Source organism: Monodon monoceros, unplaced genomic scaffold (assembly GCF_005190385.1).
Source record: "Monodon monoceros isolate NGI ecotype Baffin Bay Population unplaced genomic scaffold, NGI_Narwhal_1 Super_Scaffold_21, whole genome shotgun sequence".
Taxonomy (NCBI): domain Eukaryota; kingdom Metazoa; phylum Chordata; class Mammalia; order Artiodactyla; family Monodontidae; genus Monodon; species Monodon monoceros.
In genome coordinates this window covers 97,014,769-97,026,968 of record NW_021703778.1, presented here as the reverse complement: position 1 = coordinate 97,026,968, position 12,200 = coordinate 97,014,769, and the positions used below count along the sequence as shown (strand labels likewise).

Genomic DNA, 12,200 nt, shown 5'->3' with positions numbered 1-12,200 from the left:
CTGAAATCAAGTGGGACCTGGAAGGTCTGAGTGGAGAAAATAAAGTTCCTTTCAGATCACAAGAGATGTCATGATCTGTTTTCTACCTCCCTTCCCATGACAAGTGAATCCCTGCCCCAGCCCTGCCCTGTGAACATTACCAGTGAAACACACTACACACACACACACACACACACACACACACACACACACACGCAAACAGAGAAGCGGTTCAATTTATTGATTGCTCTTTGGGAAAGGTTATATAGAACATTATTGGGGTGGAATTAAATTCTAGTTACAGATTCATAAAACGTTTCTTTCAACCCAATTAGCTTTTATGAGACTATCAAATCCCCTCTCATCCTCATAGACAGCAGAGGACCCCAGTCATAGTCTTCATAAATTTGTTGTTTTAAATGATTAAAGCAGACATAATACATAATGCAGTTGATATTAAATATATTGAGAATGACAAATCAGTAGAACTACTTTCACTCTTCAGCATTAACTGGTCATTTATAAATGTTCTGTACATACATTTTTTATTTCAGATTTTCTCCTTAAAGGAACTTGTGAACTGTTCATTATTATCTGCTATTTGTTTGTATACACACATTTTAATTCTTCCAAAATAACATTTAAGATCTTTCTTAAATTGCCTCAGAAATGTTAACCTTTAAGGAACATTCAATTAAAAAAATAAAAGCTCAGGTCTTGACTCTGTAACACACGTTCAGATGTGTCAAGATTTTGTTTCCCTCTGATAAAAGCCTCCAACAATATACAATGTGCCAGCCTCTTCTTTTGCTCAACTCAGAGGAAGTCATATAAAGGAGAAAAAAAACATGCTTGAAATCACAGTGACCAAAGGATTTGAGTTAATAATTACATTAAATAACCATAACTTTTTGATTAACTATTCACATTCCACACAGTGGAAATTATCCTTTCCTCCAGATTTTTCACTTACATTTTTAACTTTGCAGAACTACAATAACAAAAAACAACTTACAGACTTGCAGGATGTGTTTTTCTCTTTTAATGCCAAGCACAAAGTGTACATCATAAAATTCATATTTGGTGTTTGGCATTATTTTAATAGGAAAGATCTAGATCACAAATATCTTGCCATAAAAAATTCTACTGTAGTAATGAAAAAAACATATCATTACATCATCGGTGACTCCAGTACAATATGTGACAGATATGGCACTTTCAATAAATGTTGGAAGACACGCGGGACTTGGGCTAGTCTTAATGTAGACACAATAAGAAAAGCAGACATTTCCCTCTTTGGCGAGTGCTGTGCTTTTAGGGCAGTTATGCTGCTGATTACCCCAGCAAAGCTCATTTTGAGGAAATTCTCTTTACTTAAGCCAAATCCAACTTACATGCAAGACTGTGGTACAGGGCTTCCCTGGTGGCGCAGTGGCTGAGAGTCCGCCTGCCGATGCAGGGGACACGGGTTCGTGCCCCGGTCCGGGAAGATCCCACGTGCTGCGGAGCGGCTGGGCCCGTGAGCCATGGCCGCTGAGCCTGCGCGTCCGGAGCCTGTGCTCCGCAACGGGAGAGGCCGCAACAGTGAGAGGCCCGCGTACCGCAAAAAAAAAAAAAAAAAAAGCAAAAAAAGACTGTGGTACAAGCTACTAAAAGAAGATTCCTGCTGCCAACTGAAGTCATCTCTTTTTAACAAAACTGCATGCTTGTGGCAGAGTCAGAACAAGAGAGATTCGGTGTCTGCTGCTTCTGAGCGTCATTCTTCCTCTCTAGTGTGGTTTTATATTTTCAGCTCCTTCCCCTTTCTTTTCCTCTCCCCCACCCTCAAAATTCTAGCTTAGCATTTGCATGCTTAATTAAATCCATTCTGTGTTTTATTGTTGGGAGGACGTGGACGATACAAGGATTTAGGGCAGGGGCGTACGGTGTATGTGACATGCGCAGACTATGTGTTTGCACAAATTCGCCTAGTGTAGACTCATCAGTAGTGAATTTCAAAGTTTTAAAACTAGACCCAATATTTCGGGTGTTCAAGATGACTTCTGCCTCAAAGTATGGTTCCTATTTATTTGTTAGTAGGGAAAGCACTGGACCAAAACAAAAATAAAATAAAAGCAGCCTCTTTAGTTGCATTGGTTCTTTGAATGCTGGAGCCTTCATGGGCAACTGAAACACCAGTCTATGGTGTTTGTTTCCCATGTTACACATGACTTGACTGGTGAGACTGAGAGGATGCAAGGCAAGAATAGTATCGGGGGTGGGGGGGGGTTACATATAAAACCTCAGGCTTGAAGAGAGCAAGTTGTCCAAATCCAAAATGCAGGAAGGTTCACCCACCCTGTGCTTTGGCCATCAGATAAATACTAAATACGCATTGCAAATAACCTAAGTTTAATCAGGGAACAGTAGTTTCCAAATGGTTACAATGTTACATAAATCCTACCAGCTGTAGGACAGCTAATGCACACAAATACTCTCATTTCTTAACTGGGGGTTCCCATTAGACCCTTCAAGGGCAAAGGAAGAAGGGCTGGTATATCCCTTACATGTCCTCCCTGACTTTTGACTACTCCTTAGCCAGAGGCAATCTCCTTCCTTTCCTTACTCTCCTCTGCTCTCCAGCTCAATCTCTTGTAGATGGCTAAAACAAAAAGACCCCAAATATACTTCTTTCTAAAAAGGAGCAGGCCTAAACTCTCTTATCTTAGCGTGGTCCTTCACTGTCAGGTACATTTGGCAGAGGCAGAATCTTTACAATACAGGGTTGTGGCTCTCAGAAACATGACACAGGAATAAGGAACTGGGAAAGAGGTGATTATACCCCAGCCTAAAGGAAAGATAATGAGACCTTCTGCTTATAAGGTTTTTGTCTTTTTCCTATTCCTGTGGCGGGGCGGCGGGGGCGGGTTTCCGAACTACATCTTTTGTCCATCTGAGGGGCAAAGCAGGAGGGGATGTTTTGGTTTCGCTCACTCACTTGGTTCTGAAAATAGGAGTGGTCAATATTTATGTTTTAAGTTTGGTATTGGGTTACAGCTAATTTCCACAGTCACAGTGACTCACAAAGTTAATGATTTTTGGGGGGCAATTTCATTTCTCCTCTGTTTCCTTGGGTTCTTTAAATACCAGGAAAAAACTTGCTAAAGCATGGGTCTCACCGTGTTTGGGGGTTGGCCTTTCCAGGCTCTGCACACCTCCCTCCTGAATTTTGCTGGGCCAACTGGTCCTCACCTGCAATCTCTCCCTTCTCTCAATCCTCTAACCTTCCTGCCCTACCAGCCTCCCCCAGAGTCTGAAAGGTCTTCCCCAAATAGGAAACATTTGCATCTGTGGTCAAGTGAGTTCCTTTAGAACCTCTGGCAGGTAGGGGATTAGACGGAAATAGTCACTGAGATCCTAAGAAGGGATGGACTGTGACAGGGAAGAGGAAGGGGGAAAGCAAGCACAGGTTGAAATATCCTAAGGCCAAGGCAGCACTAAAACAGGTCTCTTGCCCTCAGAGTAGCCTCTTCCATTAACATTCATTCTGAAGGGAGGTTCTGGTCCCCAGGAGGGCACATGGAAGACCAAGGCAGAACCCTGCCCCTCCAAATGTGCCTCAGGTGGTGTGGGCTCTCTGTACCATCCCGCGTGGAAGCAGATACGTTTACATAATAGGAAGTGCCCTCTAGCAGAGACTGTGTTTCCTCTGGTGTGTGCAAACACCCACAGGGACCCATGCACACTCATGCACACAAACTACACACTAGCAGGCTCCTGGCAGAAGGCAGCGGGTGTTCTTCTTGCCTCTAGATTTAAGCCAAGTAAGAATCAGGTTGATTTAGGGTCTGGTTCTGGGCCCGCCTGGGGGCTTGCACCCCAAGGACAGGCTGGGTAGGCCCGGCTTAATCCAAATCGATGGATATGCAACGACACTGCTTGACACGAGTGACCCTCTTCTTCTTGGTGGGTGGCTGTAGTTCGGGGCAGTTGAGCGTGACCATCATGGTGGTGAACTTCTTGGGCTTGCAGAAGGAACAAGACTGAAAAGAGCCTTCCTCCTTCCGGATGTGCCTGGGGATGTAGAAGGAGTTGCACTGGCCGTAGCAGAAACGGTTGATGATGGTGCGGCTGTTGCAGCCCTCCTCGTGGATGGTCTGCTTCAGCGGCTGGGTTTTGCACCAGTCTCGCTTCAGGTATTTGCGCTCGGTCACATGCAGGGCCTCCTGGCTGGACTCCAGCACTTCCTCCCCGGGCACGGCAGTGCCCCGCCCCTGGCCCCGCCCCCGGTTCCTGGAGCCAGGCTGCTGGGGAGACTGAGTCTGCTCCGAGTCATTGTGCTGGGCCTTGTCTGGCGGGGGGATGGCCCCTTGGGACCCCTTCTTTTTCCCTTCAGCAGCCGGCAGCAGGGTCCCCAAGAGGAGAAGCAGGGCTCCCACAGTGTAGGCCGTACGGCTCATGCTAAAGGGGGGAGATACAGAGAGGAGAGACATGAAAAATGGAAAAGATAATTAATGAAAACATTCATAAAACAGCTAATGTTTTATCAGGCACTTGCTAAACGCTTGACGTAAACGATTTCATTGCCTGTCACGGTATCTCCGTGCATTAGGTACTGTTATTCTCGTTACCCTCTGGGCCATTAAGCCATGAAATAGCTTGCCCAGGGTCAGCCAGTGAATAAGCCAAGATGTGAGCTCTGTCACTTGTCCTCCCAGGGGAACTGCTTCCTGGCTTCTGACACCAACTACGTTTGACTTCGTATTATGGTCCCTTAACTGTATTCATTCTTTGTTTCTTTTAATTGAAGTATAGTTGATTTATAATGTGTTAGCTTCAGGTGTACAGCACAGTGATACAGTTATACATATATATATTTATTCTTTTTCAGATTCTTTTCCATTATAGGTTATTACAAGACACTGAATATAGTTAGGGTCCTTGTTGTTTATTTTATATATAGTTATTCATTCTTGTACTTGACAATATTTGGTTAAGTTCCTACTACGTAAATAGATGAATTAGCCTCGCCAGCCAGAGGGCTCATCTGACAGGACAGGGTCTCACTATTTCTCCCTGACTGGCCTGAGCCCTTCCTGAGTTCGCTTGGTTGGATGCTTATGAGATATTCAGTGTTATCAGGCATCGGAAGGAGATGTGTGGAGGCGAGACGGAGGAAGAATCCTTCACAGGAAGAGCACTAGACGAAAAGTCAAGACTCAGCTTCTAGTCGAAGTCCTAGGATAACAGCTTGCTTTCTGACCTTGAGAAATTTTCACTTTACCTTTCAATAAATGACTTTATTTAAGCAAAGATACAAACACCTCATATCCCCAGATATGTTGTTCAGATCAAAATTGATGTAAAACTGAAAGCAATTAGAGAACTAACTAAATATGGTGGTATTGCAGACAGAACAAATTACTTTACCAGAAAGATCACGTAATTCATAAGGTTCCTGGATCACATTCTCATTTTTAAACTGGGCACAGATATTCATTATATCATTCTTAATACCACGATACACATTGTTCTATTTTTATTTATTTATTTATTTTAATTAATTAATTTATTTATTTTTGGCTGTGTTGGGTCTTCGTTTCTGTGCGAGGGCTTTCTCCAGTTGTGGCGAGCGGGGGCCACTCTTCATCGCAGTGCGCGCGTCTCTCACTATCGTGGCCTCTCCCGTTGTGGAGCACAGGCTCCAGACGTGCAGGCTCAGTAGTTGCGGCTCACGGGCCCAGCCGCTCCGCGGCATGTGGGATCTTCCCAGACCGGGGCACGAACCCGTGTCCCCTGCATCGGCAGGTGGACCCTCGACCACTGCGCCACCAGGGAAGCCCATGTACTTTTAAAATAATGAAGTACGTCCTTCACATATGTGTGTGTGTGTATATAAAATTTAGAAGGTAGAGAATGGACACAAGAGAACAGGTATGTGCAAATATTTACATTAGTAAGTGCCACAGACATGTTGAATAAGTTAATGATAATGAATTATTATGGATGGGTCGGGAGTTAGATATGGGTCAGTAGGAACAATGGCATATGAACAATGGCAAAAAAAAAAAAAAAAAATGAAATCAGTGGAGTGGAGGCAAAGGGAAAACTGACAAAAAACCCGGAAAGTTAGGGCTTCCCTGGTGGCGTAGTGGTTGAGAGTCCACCTGCCGATGCAGGTGACACAGGTTCGTGGCCCGGTCCGGGAGGATCCCACATGCCGCGGAGCGGCTGGTCCCGTGAGCCATGGCCGCTGAGCCTGCGCGTCTGGAGCCTGTGCTCCGCAACGGGAGAGGCCACAGCAGTGAGAGGCCCGCGTACCGCAAAAAAATAATAATAAAATAAAATAAAATAAAAGAGGGTGCAAGAGGGAAGCATCAGAGTCTTAAGATTCTCCTGCGACAGTGGTTCTCAAACCTGAGTGTGCAGACAGTCACCTGGGGATATTGTTAAAATGAGATCCTAAGAAGGATATTGTTAAAATGAGATCCTATCATTCAGTAGGTCTGCCTTTCTAACAAGCTTTGAGCAGCAACACCTGTAGCACCTGCAGCCGTGGGGCACAGAGGGAGCTGTGAAAATGTGGAGGGATTTTCTTCAATGAGTACAGTTTCAAATTCCCAGCCTCCCTCCTCAGGCCATCACACCAAGTCTGACCCGAATCCAGAGGTTTCCCCCGTCTTCCATGTCCACCACAGTTCTGAACCCGAGGACACAGCTGTGAAGCACCCATGTCCCTGCTCTCTTCTGTCCACCAGTGTGACACATGATAACCACTAAATGCAATTTAATTGTAACCTCACTGTGGCCCCCAAGGAGCTATCCAAGTTGGTATTAGTAGCTGGAGCAGTTACCTTTCAAAGACAAAGGCAGGGTGGAATCTGCATTCTCTAAAGGGCAGCCCCTGTAAGTAAATACCATGCAACCCTAAGGATAATGTCAAATTAAGATAATTAAATATTAAATTCAAAATATTCTTAAATGGCACCATCTTTTAGACATTAACCTAATACTTTTGGGCAAGTTCAAGTTTGGAGCTGATAATGTGACATTTAGCTCCTGCTCTGACTCCCTGGCTTTTGTCAGTTTATGTTACAGCATCTTTGTTCTTTAAACAGAGCATTTTTTGCCTCAACCACAGCAACAAATTAATTTCCTTGTTTTGTCTTTAAAACATCGCTCATGAGGAAAGCCCAGTTATAAAACAGTGCTGATTTTCTCCAGAGAGTAGGACAACTTGAGCCACGACGGTCCAGTCTCCTGGGCAAATATATTATGAATTCAAGAAGCTTTCACAAGTTTCTGTTTTTATTCAATTCCAGGCCAGGATCTAAACTAAAATTCAGTCTCTGCCCATTTCCAAGAGGAACACGTAAGACAGCCCTAGGCCACCACCCACCATCTTCCCCATCCCTCCTAAAAATGGCCTCCAGAACAACCCAAGATTTCAGAGCCAACATCACAGAGGCCAACCTGAGACTTGACTGGGAAGGTATATTGACTGCATGGGAGAGATTCAAGTCATGGGGCCAGCCATACCCACAAACATATACCCCAAAAAATGCAATTTTCTTTCTCTACACCACTTAAGGACCTCCTTTATACTCAGCTTTCCCTATCTGGCATTTCCCATCTGTCATTAAATAAATATCAAGTCTGAGAGTCATGAGGGCTTTTTCATCACCTCTTCCTCCATGCCTGGCAGAGTAGATGCTCTTTTGTTCAATGAATGATTGTCATGGACCACACTGACCGACAGAGTTTCTGTTCTTTGCATTTAAAATGTCTTCACACATGCTGAAGATCAGCAGAGTCTAGCCTATAGGGAGCTTCTTAATGCTTCTCTTCCTTTTTCCAAGAAAACTCCAAATACCTACTTCTTTTTACGTGGTCCCACGGAGAACACTATAGGGTTTATATTTCCAATTAAAGCCATTGTATTCTCTCACTTCGTCCCAGCTTACACTTCCCCCTCCCCGTGTCCTCAGGTCCATTCTCTACGTCTGCATCTTTTTTCCAGTCCTGTCCCTAGGTTCTTCAGAACCATTTTTTTTTTAGAGAGAGAGACAGTGGCATGGACATACACACTACCAAATGTAAAATAGATAGCTAGTGGGAAGCAGCCACATCGCACAGGGAGATCAGCTCGGTGCTTTGTGACCACCTAGGGGGGGTGGGAGGGAGACGCAAGAGGGAGGGGATATGGGGATATATGTATATGTATAGTGGTCACTTTGTTATACAGCAGAAACTAACACACCATTGTAAAGCAATTATACTCCAATAAAGATGTTAAAAAAAAAAGCCATTGTATTCACTCTGGAAGAAACCAACAATAAAGCAGTAAATTCAAAATTAGTCAACTGTGGTTTTCTATTTTAATTTGGACTGACTTCCTGTTCCTATGGGAGTGTGCAAACCCCATGAGAAAAAGGGGTCTAGAGTGACAGACTTTTTTTTTTTTAGAGTGACAGAAGAAAAGTAAATTTTTCTCAAAATTTATTAGGTGTGAAAAATATTATGAAATAGCTTTTCATTTTCAAAAAGCCTACTCTTTAAATATCTTCAGCTTTTGAGTTCTTAAATCTTATAACTAGTTATTTGGAGAGAGGAAAAAAACAACCTTAGGGGGCTTCCCTGGTGGCGCAGTGGTTGGGAGTCTGCCTGCCGATGCAGGGGACACGGGTTCGTGCCCCGGTCCGGGAAGATCCCACATGCCGCGGAGCGGCTAGGCCCGTGAGCCATGGCCGCTGAGCCTGCGCGTCTGGAGCCTGTGCTCCGCAACGGGAGAGGCCACGGCAGTGAGAGGCCCGCGTACCGCAAACAAAACAAAACAAAACAAAAAAAACCTTAGGAATCTCAATCAACAGAGACCTCAGCTTCTTAGAGAACAGCAGTGCTCTGAAGGACTCTGCATATCCCACACAAGTAAGAGGGAGGGGGATGAGAACTAGAACCAGTTCTAGCACCAGGGCTCTGTCAAGTCACTGTGGTCAGTCACCCAACCTCCTCCACACCAAAATGATCTTGATTACTCATTGAAGGAAATAGGGCTGTTGTGTTCCTGAAATCCCAATTGTATTGCCACCAAATAATTTGCACTCTGTAAATATCACAGACATGGAGGAAACCAAGAAAATGTAAGTTCCTTGAGGATAATTCTTTTTCCCATCAACACCTAGCAAAGTGCCTTGTTATCAAAAATGAATCCAAAGGCTAATCCAGATTTAGGCCTTATGAATTATCATCCATATCCAAACGAGAGCTGAAAACATTTCTGGTAATTTGCATTCGTGAAATGACCCACTCACATTATTAAATGAAAGGTGCATCTCATGGACCCAGAGGGCATCAGACAGCCACAAAGACCTCCCTTTATTCTCCTTTGCAGACAATATTCTTTTCAAATGCTACCTCAACTTCCCCTTAATGTATTTCTGCTTCTCCAACTAATGTGATCACATTTTCATGATGAGTTTCTCTGCAACTGTTTCCCACCAGCAAGACCCACCCACCCCTATCTTTTTTCTTCCTTTACCACTGTTCTCCCCTCTAATCCATTTGTCCCAGAGGACGTAGATACTCTCAGAGCATGTCTCCTCTATCTGATGCTTTCCTTCAGGTTGCCCCAAGTGATCAACAGCGAACATCTGCACAAAAATACCCCATATCAGCCACCCTCCGTCCTGTGCAGGTCATGGTGATTTATTCCAATCTTCGCCAGGCTGTGAGAACACAATCGTGTAATTCTGGGGAATCAGAAATAAAAGTGTTACGTGTAACCTGTTTCTAATATTCTCGATGTCTTTGGGAAAGTTTAGGCCAGCTCCTTTCAGCACTCTTCTTGCCGTATTTCTCATGTTAGCTAACCAACCTGCTTGTATTCAGTTAAATGGAGTGCTGAGTGGGATAAACAGTGAGGAGACAATGACCAGCAAGCCAGATGTCTGTGGCTGATCAATTCCTCTTGATGCATTGAATTTTAGAAAGCTATTCAACAGGCATGCCATCAAATTATTCCCCTGTATTAAAAAAATAATGGAAGTGACAGCACAGGCTCTAAGTGCAGGCCAGGTTTTAGAAGACCCTATTCCTATTTCTCAGAACTAAATCTTTGAGAAGGGCAAAGGTTGTTTTTAAATTGGATCTTTAATTTTTAAAAAGGCAGTCAACTTTTAGAAATTGAGCAGAGAAGCTCTTAAGAATATACTGCATTGGGCTTCCCTGGTGGCGCAGTGGCTGGGAATCTGCCTGCCAATGCAGGGGACACGGGTTCCAGCCCTGGTCTGGGAGGATCCCACATGCCACGAAGCAACTAAGCCCGTGAGCCACAACTACTGAGCCTGCGCGTCTGGAGCCTGTGCTCTGCAACGGGAGAGGCCACGACAGTGAGAGGCCCGCACACCGCGATGAAGAGCGGCCGCCGCTCGCCGCGACTAGAGAAAGCCCTCGCACAGAAACAAAGACTCAACACAGCCATAAATAAATAAACAAATAAATTAAAAAAAATAAAAGAATATACTGCATTGATTTTTTTGTTTTCAGACAATTCGCACCAAAGGCAAACTAGTAGAGGATAAAGTCTCATCCTGTATGTATTGCAAGTACCCTAACTGCAACCTCCCTATTCTGAAGACCATTCAGGCTAAGTCAGGCTTGGGCCCAACATCATATAGGGCAGGGAGGAGACCACCTAGTAGTTAAGTATCTCAGGAGCTCTCAAGGCTCATCCGAAGATTTTTTGGTGAAGTTAATGATGGTATACAATTCTTGTGGTCAACAGGAGACAAGTTAGAAAGTAATAAATGTTAAATGTTCACTGGGCGGCACTATTGAGAGTCAGTCAAGCCATAGGTTCTATGTTGTAGTGAAAGATGTGTGTTGGTCCCTGTGTGAGTGGGATTTGCGATTTCATTTCAGAACCACCTTGTGGTACACGCTGATGCCCCATAATGTTACTGCCTCTCCCAATACCACCACTAAGAGCCACCTCTATTTTTTAAACCCTATGCCAGGCATTATGCTCAATTCTGACTGAATTTTATAATTGATTTTTCACAACAAAATATGAGGTAGACAATATCATCTTCCTTTTACGGATCAGGGAATTCAGACTCTGAAAAGTTAGGAATTTGTCCAAGGTCGCACAGCCCCTCATGGGAAAGACAGGGTTTGAGCCCCATTCTCCCTAGCCCCCAAACACATGTCCTTAACCACTATTCTATGGACATTCAGCACGGTATTCAATAAGGGACACATGGACTTGTTTCTAATGCAATGAAATTTGGACAATATTGTGACTCAAATAATTCTCTATTTTGTTCACATGTAAAGAAAAAAACCTTTCTGGTCCCAGGAATTATTGTTGTACTTTGCATTTCTAAGAGCATATGTTAAAACTAAAGACAATTCCTTGCAGATGTAAGACATAGGCTGATAACACTGGCCTGATTTGTGCTTTCGGTTGGATGCTACAGTCACCTCCCCTACCTCCCCCACTCCTTTTACATAAAAGGTTTAGGTTTTCCCGTCTGTCCTACACTCTCTATTCTGCACAGCTTTGCTGCTCCACAGCTTTGCTGCTGACAAGCATTTCTTGGGAGCTGGGTTTGTGGCATAAAATTTCGTGGCATTGTATCACTTTTAACACTTAAACCTTACGATTAGGGCTTCAGTTTAGAAGACAAGGCAGGCAGCTCTCATTCAGAGAGGTGAGGATGTAATAGGTTTCTGTTCTCCCCTGTGTAACCATTCACACAAGTCTATGTTAGCCAACTTGGATTTCCCATAGATCGTGCATGGGTTACCAAAACATTTCACTCAAAACGAACTTTTAAGAAAATAGGAAACCTGTGAAATTACAAAGTTTACAAAACACTTTAATTCCTACAATGACCTGGGGGTTAAACACACACACACAGCCCTACACACAGCAACTAAGTTCTAAAGAGCCCTTAAATAATTAGTTAATACTAACAATTTGGAGTGTGCAATTTATCCAGTGATGGTAATCAAATCGCCTACCACTGTAGGCTGCAGTGTGCCCGGGAGGAGATGAGAATCTGTAATTTTGTTTAATATTCTTCTTTTCCTCCTTGCTTTGAAAAGTCCATCCTTTTAAGTCCTGCATCCCAGAAAGAGAGACAGAGAGAGACAGAGACAGAGAGAGAGAGAGACAGAGAGAGAGAGAGAGAGACAGAGAGAGAGAGAGAGAGACAGAGAGAGAGAGAGGGAGAAGGGAA

General features: G+C 43.9%; 1 protein-coding gene across 2 annotated transcripts in view; it reads right to left on the bottom strand.

Moving 5' to 3' along the window:
• Positions 1-210: 210 nt before the first annotated feature.
• GREM1 (gremlin 1, DAN family BMP antagonist) overlaps positions 211-12,200 on the bottom strand; it is a 14,002-nt gene continuing 2,012 nt past the window's right edge. For both annotated transcript variants that reach the window (XM_029239251.1, XM_029239250.1), the window contains exon 2: positions 211-4,419. In XM_029239251.1, the coding sequence (XP_029095084.1) occupies positions 3,864-4,418 (555 nt within the window). In that variant the 5' untranslated portion in view covers position 4,419 and the 3' untranslated portion in view covers positions 211-3,863. The remainder of the gene's footprint in view (positions 4,420-12,200) is intronic.